Here is a 15,588-nt window from a genome sequence, read left to right on the forward strand (position 1 = left end):
GTTTTTGAAGACAGATAGACAGGATGAAAGAAGAAAGAAAGGAAGGAAGGAACAGCCATGTGTATAGAAGTATGGGTGTGTATATACACATATGACAATGATATCCGGTAGTAATGAACACACCTGACACTGAATGCTCCTTGGGAAAATGTATGACTCCAGAGCTGCCTCTAAGAAATTACAGGATAAGCTTGGGAACATCTTGTTTGCCAGAAGGTAAAGAAGTGCTCAAATAATGACAGGCAAAAGTTAAAGAACATAAGAGCTAGTTCGAAGGAGCTCCTACTGGCCAAATCTAGGACAATTTGAATAACAAAACAAATAATAAGAGTAAGGAATTGTAGTCCAGCAAATGAATTGGCAATCCATGAAGCTAGATGGATATAAATAAATTGGGGAGGTAAAACTCTTCCTTATAGAAGAATGCCAATGAATGTAGAAGGAATAATGGAATTAGAAAATCACCATTTGATAAACATCGCGATGATAATCGATTCAGGCAAGCATCATCAACAGATAATAAAACTAGGGGGTGAAAGTTTGATGAGGAATAGAGTATATACATAGTCTCAAATTATCCCCTCAAAATAGTCATTCATTACAGAGGTGAAAATAGTTATTTTACAGTGGTAAAACTGTAAACTGACAGATAACACCTTAACCAAGTGACCAACGTGGTATATATTATCAGTAACAGTACAAAGCAACATCAAGTGCCTATTGATATGATGATGTCCTAGCTCTTCCCTCAGATACCCTGTTGGGTAACTCACATCACTGAGATCTTACTCATGTGTCACCTTTTCAATGAGAATGACCCTGACCACTCTTTTTAATACTGCCACTTGCCTCCACCCACCTCATTCCACTTATCTCACTCTACATTTTTTTTTTATAGCACTTACTAGGTTTTATAATTTTCTTCTCTTTTACATTTATGGCTAACCCCACCCTACCCCCTACCCCCATTCCCAAGAGTGTAAACATCACAGGAGCGGGGATCTATTTTGTTCACTGATGGATCCTAAGAGCCTAGAATAATTCCTGGCACTTAGTAGGTGCTTAATAAATATTCATTAAATGCTGAAGGAAGGAAAGTGTTAGGCTATTAAGAGTAACTACTATCTTGACCACACCTGGGATCAGAGGTAACTTCAGAATTTCTATAGAGAAGGGTTTGAGATAGCAATTATTTTGGAAAGTAGGCGACAGGGTATTGTCTTGAGCCATGTCCGAACAGCAAGCACACTGCACTCAGATAGTATATCTACTTGGAGTGGTTGGAGAGGGGCTGATGAAGAGTATGGAGGTTAATGTCCCCTCCCATAGCCTTCCCCCTGAACTACTGTGTGTAATCCCCCAGGCAGCTTTCATACTGATACACAGCTCTATGTCATACAAAAGCTACTTCTACTCTTGAAATAGTACGTTTTTAACTCCCTGTTCCTAAGACATAATTTGAAAGTAGGCTCTTACCTGCACAGTTGACCATATATACTTCCATTTCACTTGGGATTTTTGATTGTAGCAGTAACAGTCTGACTGAGACGTTTTAATTAAATCCATTTCCTTCAAAGCTTTACATCTTGGAACTGAGAAACGGAAAAGAGAATATATTTCCTAAATATGTAATTGCCCAGAATCTTATCTTCTTTCTTTTTTAATCACAGGGTTAATGACGGCTGTTTTTATAGTCTATGGCCAGTAAATTCTTCTACGTGGTAATTATAGTCCTTCAGTCTCTCCAATCTAGCAGGAGGCAGACAAAAAGATTACAGTCCAGTACCAAAACTCTTATGACAGATGGAGGGACTGTAAAGAGCACAGAGAATAGGCACTTCTTCAATCTTGACGTAGAGGGCAAGGATTGAGGGAGGCTTCCCAGAAAGGAGGAAACGTGAGTGGAGCACTGAAGCACAGTCAGAGGCAACGAGACAGAATTCAGGGGGTGGGGTGACAAATGTGTACAGAACCATGGAGATGAGGGAAATCATGAAAGTGCTTCGGCCATTCACGAGGACGGAGTGTAGGGAATACACAGGACATTTCAACACCTGCAGCTAGAGAGCTAGGTGGTTTCTATTACACTGAGGTGTGTGGACTTCCCGCAGATAGCAGAGCATTGAAGGATTTTAGGTAAGTGTCAAAGTCTCAGCAAGATACTGTTGACATTCCAAAGGGTTTAACTGAGAAGAGTTCAGTGAAGATGTAGGCAGGGTTAAGGCATTAACAACAAGGAACCGTGAAGTTCCCAGGCACCAACAAGAGCAGAAAGACTCCAACATCCCTAGGCCTGAAAAGGCAAAGGGAGGACCCATTGTTACTGGAGCCAAGAGGACAGTAGTCTAAGGGAATGCAAACCCTGCCAGAACTTCAGGGGGGAGCTCTCTCCTGCCCTTCCGTCAGTGCCTCTCATCTGCCAAACCCAATCGGAAGCCAGAGGGCAAAGAAGCCCACAGAGGCCAGCTTCCAGGAACTGAGCAGGGGAGAGCAAGGCAGAGAATGGATCTGTGGGAACAGAGAACACAGTCGTGTCTTAGAAAGAGCATTCTGCAAGCCAGGCAAAATGTTAGCGGGGAAGAAGACTGAAAGCAGAACTGTGGAGGCTCCCGAAGCAGTCCAAACAAGAAACAAACTAAGTAGGCAGGAGAAAAAACAGATGTAAGAGCACCTAGGAAGTGGAATCAACAGACTCAGAGATTCAGAAATGACTTGATGGTTCTGGTGAGTGGGATAAGGAATACTAGAGAAGAAGCAAAAAAAGGGGAAGAGTTCAATTTTAGAAGTACTGAGTCTTGGTTGGTGGGGCTAGGTGAAGATGGATAGGTCTGTAGCACAGGAGAAGTTTGGCTGGAGACAGATGTAGTACATACATATGTGTGTGTGTTCTGTGTAATACACAAAAATATTTTATATATAGTATGTAATATATAATACAATATAACACAGTATAACAGAGAGAGAGAGAAGACAGGTGCTGCATTACAGATGGTAAATGTAGTAAATGCCACAAGAAAATTATGAAGTAATGGGGTTCATTTTATTCTGAGGCTGCTGCTATATTTGAATTTAAAATGAAGTGAGATAAAAGTCACAGATGCCTCTGGACCCAGGATAGGGTATCACCACTACGTCTGTCAAATATGAAACAGCAACAGGGAACGTTTATGCGCACATCGAGAAACGGGCCTTATGCCCAAACCCCCGCTCCTCTAAGGAGAGTGTGATCAGCTGTTTCTCCAGAAAAACCTGAAATGAAGCTAGAACAACCTGCTACACCAAAGTTGGGGAAGGATCGGGTAACCAGTAATAACAAGTTGACAATTACATCCATTTAGGGAATAACACTAAGTAAGCCCAGATAGATCCTGGTCTGGCCTAGAAGCATCCTTAGCATTAAGCTGGAGAGAAGTGAAGAAACAGACACTGTGAATGCCTATCACTTCTGGAAATACAACTGCATAAAAGTCAAGGTTCTCAGGTGGCGGCACAAAGCAGGGAAGTTACACGAGGATCCAGTACCCTCCACTGTGATGCTGTGAAACCATTTAATCTTTACTCTTAACATTGTGATGCATATGTTTTTAAATATACCAAGAAGTTTGCAGAGTTTGAGAGTCTGAGATGCAAATATAAGAATCCAGGTTAAGAGGCAGATCTCAAAAAGGCATGAGAAGGAAGCTCTAGAGGCTCTCTTAAATATAGGATACAAAAATTAAAAATGCATTCTTTCATGGTCTGTTTATACACAAGGGCAAAAAGGAGAATGCAGAACAGTGTTAATAACACACAAAGCAACAGATGCTGAGGAGCCTTCTTGGGTACATCTGAGACACAAACGACTCCTGGCCACGGGCTGCACAGGGGACAGGGCCCTCCCGGGACCCCAAGGGGCTGCAGCTGGCCGTATGAAAGACGCGTGTCCAAGGAGGCAGTGCGGATCCTGGAAGGGCCTGAGCGACTGCCATGATAACACACCACGCACGTTAAAAGCCCTCAGCTAGTGAGCGGCAGGGGCGGCTCCGGACTCGCCTTCTGGTATCCCATGTCCTGCCTTCCACGGTCCCCTGTGGGCTCTCTAAGCAGGAACAGGGTGAAATCGGGCGGCTGGAGTTGAGAACCTTATGCTGGGAGTCCCCAGCGGAAGAGGGGTTCCTACCTATCGTCGGGGAGGGAGCACACTCTGGGGCTAGGGGCAGGTGAAGAGCGTGAGGTCTATGGTCTGCAGACCCCAGCAGCCCAGACCATCATGAGAACGTTAACTGCAGCCCATTCTTTCTTCAGGGTTACTCCTAACGCCACACGCGTGCTCACTAGAGGCTTTTCTTGTGGTCTTTCCAGGGCCCCTCCATGCATCCCCTCTCCTAGAGAGCGTTCCACTACTTCAAGGGCTGAGTCAATTCCCCTAAGTACACGAACTACCCTCTTGTTAGTGGTCTGAGGAAAAACCCTTTGGAGCCTGAGCTTTGCAAACAAACGCTGCCTTCCAGTGAGGTTTTTTTTTTTTTCCATTTTGGTCCTGAGACTGTCTCCTAAATCATTTGATATCTGTAACTCTTCAGATAAGAGCAAGATGATGCAATTTGGGTAGAGTACAATAGCTTGAATTTAGGAGTAAATGCTTCTCTGCTGTCCAGGCCGCAGTCTTCTTGCACTTGGGTTACTATAAGGGACTTCTAGTTGGTCTGCTTCCAGAATCGCCCCTACGATGCTCCCCTACAACCTGTTCTCTAATCAGTACAGGGACCTTTTAGAAACATCAACAAGAGCACAGCATTTACCTGCTCAAAACCCTCCAATGACTTCCCATCACACCCGTAAGAAAACCCACCCTCCTTTCCTAGGACCTGGGTACCTCCGACCTTTCCTCCTGCTTGGCCTCTCTGGCCACACCACCCGTCCTGTCCTCAGGATGCCAAGCCGCCCCTGCCTCAACCTTTCCTACATGCTGTTTCCTCCACCTGCAACCGGCTTTCCCCAGATCTCGGCAGAGCTTGCTCCTTCTGATAGATAATGTATGTATTTGCTCAAAATTCACCTCTCAGGAAGGCCTTCTCGGACCCCACTGTCTAAAATGGCACAGTCCAACCCCTTTCACCCACTTTCTTCTTACTCTGCTTTTTTCTCTTCATATTATATATGTATTTTTTAGTTTATACTCTCTTTCCATGAAGTTAGGGACATGGCATGTTCATTACTGTATCTGTAGCATTTAAATATTTGTCTTTCATGTGTGTGTTGTAATTCGAGAGGATTGGTAGGTTATTTGGGCGTGCATAGCCGACCCAGTGAAAGCCTGGCCAATCTTGATAAGAGGCTGGCCAGTGCCAGCGCCGTAAAAGGGGGTGCACTCTGCTCTTCCCCTTGAAGCAACCTAATGCTGGACACCTGTCCAGCCCATGCCATTGCCATCCCACCCACAGAACCTGCAGGCTACGCCTCCTCCTTACCCTACCCCATCATCAATGTACCCTTAACTAGAGGGCGGAGAGCTGTAACCCTTAATACCCCTTGGGCTGAGAACCCTCTTCTTTCTCCTCACCAGGCAAAAGAGGGCAGAGGGAAGCAAGAGGTGGCGATCAGCGTGTTTTTGTTGTACTCTATGTGGTACATCAGTGTACTCTGTGTAAAGACCTCCTAGTTAGAAGAAAAGAACTTGCTCTGATTCCACCTTGGTCTTCAACCAGATTAAGGAAAGTACAGATAGGGGTACGTTGCCCTGATTCTTGATACTTATAGAAACACTACTAAAAGCATGTTGCAAACGGCGTCTCCCCTGGATTCTCCAGAGTGGCCTCTGGCTTTTGAGGTGAAACTGATGTTGAATTCACACAATACATGAGACATTATAGACAAGGTGTCAGCATTTCATGGTGCCCTCTGGTTGCCCTCATTGTTATCACCTGTCTCCTCAGGTGAATGCATCTCAATCAACCCACACAAGAATTCCTAATTATCTAAGGAACTAGAAACTCACAGCCACAAGAAACCACAACCCTAGCTCCAAGGGAGTTCATGTGAATCTTAAGCCATGGGCAACTAGCATAAGACAGTGACTTGGACAATCAAGATTCTTATCGCAGCTGGCCTACTGCCTTCCTAGAGGGAGTCAGATCTTTTAATCTTAGATTGTTTATAAACGTCTTTCCTAGGCCTCTCCTCCCTTCAGTAATCTTCTTCTAGAGACATTTCATTATTCAGCTTCTACTTCCTCTATCTCTGCCTGCGGGTAGGAAACAGAAATTATAGCCAGCTTGACTGCTTAGCTGAACTCTATCACCTGTTCCAGCCCTGACACTGTGGGCTGTGAAGCTGCTGGCAGGTCTGCAGGCGTCCTTTATTCATGCAGTCTCAGTCTTTGCCGGTTCATTCAGCTAGGATTGGAACCTCCTGGTGTCAGATCTGGGCAAATCCAAATATATCACAATATCAACAACATCCCCTCACAAGGCAATCCAGAAAACAAAAGGGAATTTCTAGGGATTCATAAAAATGTAATAATAATCATTCACTTGGTCAGACGAGAACAACACCTGCCTAGGGAGAACCACTGTTTCCCCCTGGAGCTGAAATATGTCTCCTCCCCAGAGGGTGCTCCCATAACCTAGGCATTCACTTCCTCAAGCCTGATTCAGGTCAGGAGAAGGGTCTGCAAGTGTGGGCTATCCCAGCTCTGCCTCATTTCCCAAATACTTAGGAGTATAAGCAGGACCAACCCCAAATGCCATGCTTATTATGGCTACCCCAGCAAGGCCACGGACCGAGCACGGCCCTCCTTAACTACCTGCAGTCCTCGGCAGGCCCTCTTGAACCTTTCAATGAACCTGACTCCTGGAGAACAGTGTATTTCTGGACAGTTGTGCCCAAACTGCTATGACAAAGTGCAATTCTTTACATTACCAAAGGATTTGAGTCAGGGTTACCTTTACCAGTGAAATCCCTTAGTTCATTTAAAATACCACTCAATTTGAAAATATTCAATTAATCTAATGTTAGGACTACATATCATATATAAAAAAAGGGACAACTGCACATCACTTGCTTTAACTGATAAATTAAATTTAAAATTACTCTTTTGTACTACTGTTGTCATTTATGTTTTCCTAAATGTATAAAGATATAATTAAGTTAAAGAGTTTAGTCATAAACTAAATTACCTTTTATTTTAAGGTAAAAGTATTCAGTCAAAGCTTCAGAAAAGGGCAGGCAGTACTTAAACCTACTTATAGAATATGCTAAAAATAAAAAACACATACACTCTTCTAATCTAGCAGATCTTAAACAATCTCCAACATAAAAATATTTCAGCAATGTTCCTTCTGAAAATTTAACCTTACAGGGCCCTTACGGGAAGAAATATCTTCAGATGAAATTATAACTGAATAATAAAATCACTTATTAGACTGCCACTTTCTCCATCTGGCCTACGTAACTGCTTTTCTTTTGGGATAAGGAAAGGGAGGGAGAATAGTTAAAACAAAAAGCAACAAACCTTAACTCCTGAGAGTTCAAAGGGAGGAAGGATTTTTCTTGGTATTATTTTGTAAATTCAAATTCAAAGTAATTAGCATGTAGTATCAAAGTTACAAAGGATCTTCTCTATTAACCCCAGTTGTTGTTCTTCTAACCTGGCTTGAATATCAATCTTGATTTTCATTTCTCCAAGAATGTGCATAGAGAATGGAACTGCACCTATCACATGCTAATGCACATTCAGGCCTGATTTTAACTTCAAGTATTGATTTTCTTCTCCATAGATGAATTTGAAAGCTGTGGTTTCAAAGGGCCTATTGCTATGGTTCATTCCTGGGCGTGAACTTCATCTCAGGACATCACATGGTTTCTAGGGACCTCACAAACTATGGGTGACTCTTGTCTTCAAGTTTCTCTTCCTCTCAGCCCGACAACTATCCGCCTGTCCTGTATCAACTGCCTCTGACCTTCCTCCAAATAGGGAATCAGAAAGCTGGCTTCAGTCTGGATGTTCTCCATTCCATGGAAGGGTGTGTGTGTGTGTGTGTGTTGAAGACAGAAATTTAGAACAGGAAATATTATTTAATCCAAGCTTCTCACATTATAGTTGGGCCCTATTTTTTGAAAAGGAAGTACCAGCTGTTTGATTTCAGGGTTCCTCATAAAACTGCAGACTGTTAGGGCAGCAATGGGTCTCAGACCCAGTCTAGTCCAGAGGTGTCACTGGTACACCACAGTATCCAGGATGCTTCAAAGTCTCAGTTGTGAAGCCCATCTGGAAGGGCAAGTGTTGCTATAAGGCTACAGAAGTTGCCATTTTCTTAGCTCTGGACTAGAATTTTATCAACTCAGTGGGCATCCTGCATGTCTCAGGCAGAACAGAAGCATTTATGTATGATTTGATTAACAAAATAAAGAAGCTGACATTGTTAACACTAAATCTGGTAGCATAAAAACCTGAAAAACAATGGGTTCATTGAGGCAAATAAAAGGTAAGGAAATTATTGGAGAACATTCAGTAATAGAACATCTTCATCTTTACTGATGAGAAAACTATGGCCCATAAAGATTACGTGCCTGGACCAACGTAATTCTGCAAGTGGGTGGCTGAATGTAATGACCGAACTAGAGAAATCAAGGTTCTGGATGCTGGTCCAAGGCTACTTACAATTTTCTGGCTGTTGCCATGCTCAGAAACCCTCCTTCTTAGACAGATCTGTGATTTATTTTTTCATCAGTATATACTGGTTACCTCTCTTACTACCAAGCCTTTGTTCCCTCTTTTGTAAAATGGGTATATAAATGGTACCTACCCCATAGGGCTACTACGAGTATTAAATAAGATAATACAGTTAAAGCACTTTTAACACTGCCTAGCACATAGTAAATACTCAACAAATGTCCATTCAGTGAAAACTGGTATAGAAGAGTCCCCCAAGGCGTACCTCATTGCAAGACACAGAGGAGTTGGTAGCTCCAGCTCAATCTGATAACTGCCTTTATCCTTAGACAAACAGTCCTGATTTTATTGGAGGGGAGCAGCTATGCCCAGCTAAAAGCCCACACTTGGTTGCCTCCCTTGCAACCAAAGGGGGGCAATAAGATGAAGAGAAGTTAGTGGACAGTGATTCCAGGAAATCTTTTAAAAATAGTGAAAACAGTGAAAAAGTTAAGCTCATAGCAAATTAGTAGCAGCTGTGGAGTTAGAACTCCTGTCTTGCCCCACTCCAGACAGCCCATAACAACACTATGAACAGCGACCATTTCTTGTTTCCTCTGTACCAGGCACACGTTAAACATCACAGTAATCCTGTGAAATATTATTATCCGTGTTTTACATGCGACCAGTAGTAGCATGACTCACTCAATCAAGGTCACAGAGCTAGTAAGAGCAGGGGAATTTCAGTCCAATTCTAAAGCCAAAGCTTTTACCTTCTCTAGTCTTGAGTCCAAAGTTTTAGCTAGATAAATAATAATATTTTCAACCTAAGTTGATGTATACAAATGCCCTGTGTTGAAAGTCGGGAGACTAGGAACATCTATCTGTACAGTGACTATCTGTGTGTCCTTGGGCTAATCAAAACTTCTCTGGGCTTCGGTTGCTTCTGTAAAACGAGGGAACTGTGCCAGAATGAACTCTGCAGTTGCTTCTCATCCTAAAATTATAGTGTCCAAGTGCCAGCAGAGACCAGGGAACCCCAAGCAGGCGGTAAGGGAGGCCGCGCTCGCGGAGGGAGCCTTAAGCCCGGCAGCGAAACAGCTCCCCGCGCCCCGCCGCCGGGGAAAGGAGAGCTTGGTCCATCACCGGGGAGCCGGGAGAGACGGGGGGAGGGGGCGAGGAGGGGGGGGCCTAGGAAGCGGGGGAGCCGAGGAGCGTGCGCGCGCCCGCCGCCCGTGCCCGCGGTTACCTGACAACGCCGCCTCGTTCTCCTCGCCGCGCACCGCGCCCGCCGGCAGCACGGCCAGCGGCGGCAGCCAGAGGAGCAGCCAGCACGTCCCCGGGGGCGGCCGCATCCCGCCAGGGGGTCAGCTCCGCGCTGCCCAGCGGCGGGACGAGCCCTGGGGGGCCCGCTCAGCCGAGAGTAGCGGAAATGGCGCGGGGCCCAGAAGGAGACCAGGGGTCGGTGCGGCCTGCTCGCGGGAACGCGGAGGTCCCGCCCCCGGCGGAGGAAGAATCCGGCCGCCGCCGCTGCCCCGCTCGCGCCCTGTCCCGCCCCTCCCGCCTCCGGGGCCCTCCGGGCTCCGCCCCGTCTCACCCTGGAGGGTGTGGGGAGGAGGAGACCCTTCGTCTGTGAATTGTACCTAAAACTGCCCTGACCCGTGACTGTGGGGCTTTAGGGCTCAGTTGTCAGGGCTTCTGAGAGTCATACCCCAGGAAGGCGAAGTCCCTTCAGCAACCCTCTTATTTAGAAATAAAAATCAGTTTATTTTTCCTTTTTGTTTCTCATTTTCCTTTTTGTTTGTAACAATAACAGATTGGCAATTTGGTTGCTTAAATAGCATTGACTTTTCACATTTCAGTATAAAGAGCATGTAAAACGTTCCCTCACCAATATATCCCTTAAAATTAGCGTGTGTGTGTGTGTGTGTGTGTGTGTGTGTGTGTGTTTAAAAAGATGTAGAGAACAGGTTGGTGGTTGCCAGGGTTGGGGGCGGTGGGGGAACTGGGTGAAGGTGGTCAAAAGGTGCAAACTTCTGCCAGTTATACGATAAATAAGTTCTGGGGATGTAATGGTGACTAAAGTTAACAGTACTGTAACGAATATTTGAAAATTGCTAAGAGTTGATCTTAAAAGTTCTCGTCATTAAAAAAAAATGTGTAACTGTGAGGAAAAGGATGTTAAATAAATTTATTATATGTGCAATATATACATATATCAAATCATTGTGTTGTACCCCTAAAACAAATACAGTGTTATATGTCAATCGTATCTCAATAAAACTGGAAAAATATCTTGAGTGGTTTTAATATCGATAATGAGTATAGAGCTTGTAGTCTTAAACACTATTATCCTGTACTTTTTTTGTTTTGTTTTTTTAAGGCCCAGACCCTCCTCAGGCCTTGGAAACCCATTAATGTGATTCAATATTTCCTACTAAACACTCGGTAGAACAAAAGGTCATTTCCTCTTTTCTAATTTTGGGCTTCTGCTAAGGTACTTCAGAGAAGCCAGTTGTAACAGAAATCATCCTCTAAAAATAGCTTAGCCTCATTTTCCCCAAAGGTCTGAGTAGAACTCACTAGACTTTCCCTGGCTTCAAAGTTAGGTTTAACCAACTGCCTTCAAACCCCTGGTGTCATGTGCACACCCATATATGGCTTTTCGAAAGTTCAGAAATCTCCTTGTAAAGGACTCCTGGGGAGGATGATTTTTACAGATAAACTGTTATTACTTGAACTCGACCTTGTCTGACCCTGCAGACTGTCTCCAGAGAAATAGCAGAGACCCTGACCCCACTTGCTTCTTGCCCATTTTTTTTCCCTAACCATATTCATTTTGATTTAGTTTAATTTTGAGTGGCACTATGAAACGTGACTAAAAGAAACAGGTATAAGCTTTTTTTTTTTAATAGGTATATTCTTGAACGACAAGTGTGTTTTCCTACAGCTGTATCAGGTAGAGGAATAAAAGGACAAGAAGTAGTGTATTAAATTAATATTTAAAGTGCTATTCATGTAGCATACCCTTAATAAATATCTTTAGCTTCTTAGTAAAGAAGCTAACTCAAAACACCACATTCCTCTTTATAGGATAGCAATAAATTTTTTTCCAGAGATAACAGACTCTTAGGAAGTGATAATTCTGTCCTTGGGGGACCATGATGAAATCTGACCTAACCTCCCCAAACCTTTCTCTCATATGAAAACCTCTCATATGAAAATAGATAAGCTTTGTGGTGACAATGCAATGAGAAGAAGGGAAAAAAGACACCAAAGAACCGTGGAGAAAGAAATAAAAGAAGACAGAATAAGGAGAGTGGTCAGATTTAGGAAGGCTCATAGGTCCTTTGACACATCATGGAACACTGCTTCCTTCTCACGAGGAGCAGATGGGATTAACAATCTGTGATTAGTGCAGTCTATTGTTTTTGTTGTTGTTGTTTGTTTTTTTAATTTAATTTTTTTTAATCAGTCATCAATTTTATACACATCAGTGTATACATGTCAATCCCAATAGCCGAATTCAGCTCACCACCAGCCCCACCCCACTGTGGTTTTCCCCCCTTGGTGTCCATACGTTTGTTCTCTACATCTGTGTCTCAACTTCTGCCCTGCAAACCGGCTCATCTGTACCGTTTTTCTAAGTTCCACATACATGCGTTAATATACGATATTTGTTTTTCTCTTTCTGACTTACTTCACTGCATGACAGTCTCTAGATCCATCCACGTCTCAGCAAATGACTCAATTTCGTTCCTTTTTATGGCTGAGTAATATTCCATTGTATATATGTACCACAGCTTCTTTATCCATTCGTCTGTTGATGGGCATTTAGGTTGCTTCCATGACCTGGCTATTGTAAATAGTGCTGCAATGAAAATTGGGGTGCATGTGTCTTTTTGAATTACAGTTTTCTCTGGGTATATGCCCAGTAGTGGGATTGCTGGATCATATGGTAATTCTATTTTTAGTTTTTTAAGGAACCTCCATATTGTTCTCCATAGTGGCTGTATCAATTTACATTTCCACCAACAGTGCAAGAGGGTTCCCTTTTCTCCACACCCTCTCCAGCATTTGTTGTTTGTAGATTTTCTGATGATGCCCATTCTAACTGCTGTGAGGTGATACCTCATTGTAGTTTTGATATGCATTTCTCTAATAATTAGTGATGTTGGGCATCTTTTCATGTGCTTCGTTGCCGTCTGTATGTCTTCTTTGGAGAAATGTCTATTTAGTTCTTCTGCCCATTTTTGGTTTGGGTTGTTTGTTTCTTTAATATTGAGCTGAATGAGCTGTTTATATATTTTGGAGATTAATCCTTTGTCCGTTGATTCGTTTGCAAATATTTTCTCCCATTCTGAGGGTTGTCTTTTCGTCTTGTTTATGGTTTCCTTTGCTGTGCAAAAGCTTTGAAGTTTCATTAGGTCCCATTTGTTTATTTTTGTTTTTATTTCCATTACTCTAGGAGGTGGATCAAAAAAGATCTTGCTGTGATTTATGTCAAAGAGTGTTCTTCCTATGTTTTCCTCTAAGAGTTTTATAGTGTCCGGTCTTACATTTAGGTCTCGAATCCATTTTGACTTTATTTTTGTGTATGGTGTTAGGGAGTATTCTAATTTCATTCTTTTACATGTAGCTGTCCAGTTTTGCCAGCACCACTTATTGAAGAGACTGTGTCTTTTCTCCATTGTATATCTTTGCCTCCTTTGTCATAGATTAGTTGACCATAGGTGTGTGGGTTTATCTCTGGGCTTTCTATCTTGTTCCATTGATCTATGTTTCTGTTTTTGTGCCAGTACCACATTGTCTTGATTACTGTAGCTTTGTAGTATAGTCTGAAGTCAGGAAGTCTGATTCCTCCAGCTCCGTTTTTTTCCCTCAAGACTGCTTTGGCTATTCGGGGTCTTTTGTGTCTCCATACAAATTTTAAGATGATTCGTTCTAGTTCCATAAAAAATGCCATTGGTAATTTGACAGGGATTGAATTGAATCTGTAGATTGCTTTGGGTAGTATACTCATTTTCACAATATTGATTCTTCCAATCCAAGAACATGGTATATCTCTCCATCTGTTGGTATCATCTTTAATTTCTTTCATCAGTGTCTTATAGTTTTCTGCATACAGGTCTTTTGTCTCCCTAAGTAGGTTTATTCCTAGGTATTTTATTCTTTTTGTTGCAATAGTAAATGGGAGTGTTTCCATAATTTCTCTTTCAGATTTTTCATCATTAGTGTATAGGAATGCAAGAGATTTCTGTGCATTAATTTTGTATCCTGCAACTTTACCAAATTCATTGATTAGCTCTAGTAGTTTTCTGGTGGCATTTTTAGGATTCTCTATGTATAGTATTATGTCATCTGCAAACAGTGACAGTTTTACTTCTTCTTTTCCAATTTGTATTCCTTTTATTTCTTTTTCTTCTCTGATTGCCGTGGCTAGGACTTCCAAAACTATGTTGAATAATAGTGGTGAGAGCGGACATCCTTGTCTCGTTCCTGATCTTAGAGGAAATGCTTTCAGTTTTTCACCATTGAGAATGATGTTTGCTGTGGTTTTATCGTATATGGCCTTTATTATGTTGAGGTAGGTTCCCTCTATGCCCACTTTCTGGAGAGTTTTTATCATAAATGGGTGTTGAATTTTGTCAAAAGCTTTTTCTGCATCTATTGAGATGATCATATGGTTTTTCTTCTTCAATTTGTTAATATGGTGTATCACATTGATTGATTTGCGTATATTGAAGAATCCTTGCATCCCTGGGATAAATCCCACTTGATTGTGGTGTATGATCCTTTTAGTGTGTTGTTGGATTCTGTTTGCTAGTATTTTGTTGAGAATTTTTGCATCTATATTCATCAGTGATATTGGTCTGTAATTTTCTTTTTTTGTAGTATCTTTGTCTGGTTTTGGTATCAGGGTGATGGGGCCTCATAGAATGAGTTTGGGAGTGTTCCTTCCTCTGCAATTTTTTGGAAGAGTTTGAGAAGGATGGGTGTTAGCTCTTCTCTAAATGTTTGATAGAATTCACCTGTGAAGACATCTGGTCCTGGACTTTTGTTTGTTGGAAGATTTTTAATCACAGTTTCAATTTCATTACTTGTGATTGGTCTGTTCATATTTTTTGTTTCTTCCTGGTTCAGTCTTGGAAGATTATACCTTTCTAAGAATTTGTCCATTTCTTCCAGGTTGTCCATTTTATTGGCACAGAGTTGCTTGTAGTAGTCTCTTAGGATGCTTTGTATTTCTGCAGTTTCTGTTGTAACTTCTTTTTCATTTCTAATTTTATTGATTTGAGTCCTCTCCCTCTTTTTCTTGATGAGTCTGGCTAATGGCTTATCAATCACGTTTATCTTCTCAAAGAACCAGCTTTTAGTTTTATTGATCTTTGCTATTGTTTTATTTGCTTCTATTTCACTTAGTTCCACTCTGATCTTTATGATTTCTTTCCTTCTGCTAACTTTGTGTTTTGTTTGTTCTTCTTTCTCTAGTTCCTTTAGGTGTAAGGTTAGATTGTTTACTTGAGATTTTTCTTGTTTCTTTAGGTAGGCTTGTATAGCTATAAACTTCCCTCTTAGAACTGCTTTTGCTGCATCCCATAGGTTTTGGATCATCGTGTTTTCATTGTCATTTGTCTCTAGGTATTTTTTTATTTCCTCTTTGATTTCTTCAGTGATCTCTTGGTTATTTAGTAACATATTGTTTAGCCTCCATGTGTTTGTGCTTTTCACGTTTTTTTCCCTGTAATTCATTTCTAATCTCATAGCATTGTGGTCAGAAAAGATGCTTGATATGATTTCAATTTTCTTAAATTTACTGAGGCTTGATTTGTGACCCAAGATGTGATCTATCCTGGAGAATCTTCCGTGCGCACTTGAGAAGAAAGTGTAATCTGCTGTTTTTGAATGGAATGTCCTATAAATATCAACTAAATCTATCTGGTCTATTGTGTCAT

At 42.1% G+C, this 15,588-nt stretch overlaps 1 protein-coding gene across 5 annotated transcripts in view; it reads right to left on the reverse strand.

Moving 5' to 3' along the window:
* Positions 1-15,588, reverse strand: part of NEMP2 (nuclear envelope integral membrane protein 2) — a 90,283-nt gene that overhangs the window by 24,224 nt on the left and 50,471 nt on the right. The window contains exons 1-3 of one of the 5 annotated variants that reach the window (XM_057551951.1): positions 9,882-9,967; positions 6,281-6,402; positions 1,477-1,592 (exon numbers count right to left, since the gene is read on the reverse strand). In XM_057551951.1, coding sequence (XP_057407934.1) covers positions 1,477-1,566 — 90 coding nt within the window. In that variant the 5' untranslated portion in view covers positions 1,567-1,592; positions 6,281-6,402; positions 9,882-9,967. Of the gene's footprint in view, positions 1-1,476; positions 1,593-6,280; positions 6,403-9,881; positions 10,288-15,588 lie in introns of those variants that run through there. The other 4 variants (XR_009009131.1, XM_057551952.1, XM_057551950.1 and 1 more) reach the window with 4 other exon arrangements.

This window comes from Balaenoptera acutorostrata, chromosome 8 (genome assembly GCF_949987535.1).
Source record: "Balaenoptera acutorostrata chromosome 8, mBalAcu1.1, whole genome shotgun sequence".
NCBI classification, from domain to species: domain Eukaryota; kingdom Metazoa; phylum Chordata; class Mammalia; order Artiodactyla; family Balaenopteridae; genus Balaenoptera; species Balaenoptera acutorostrata.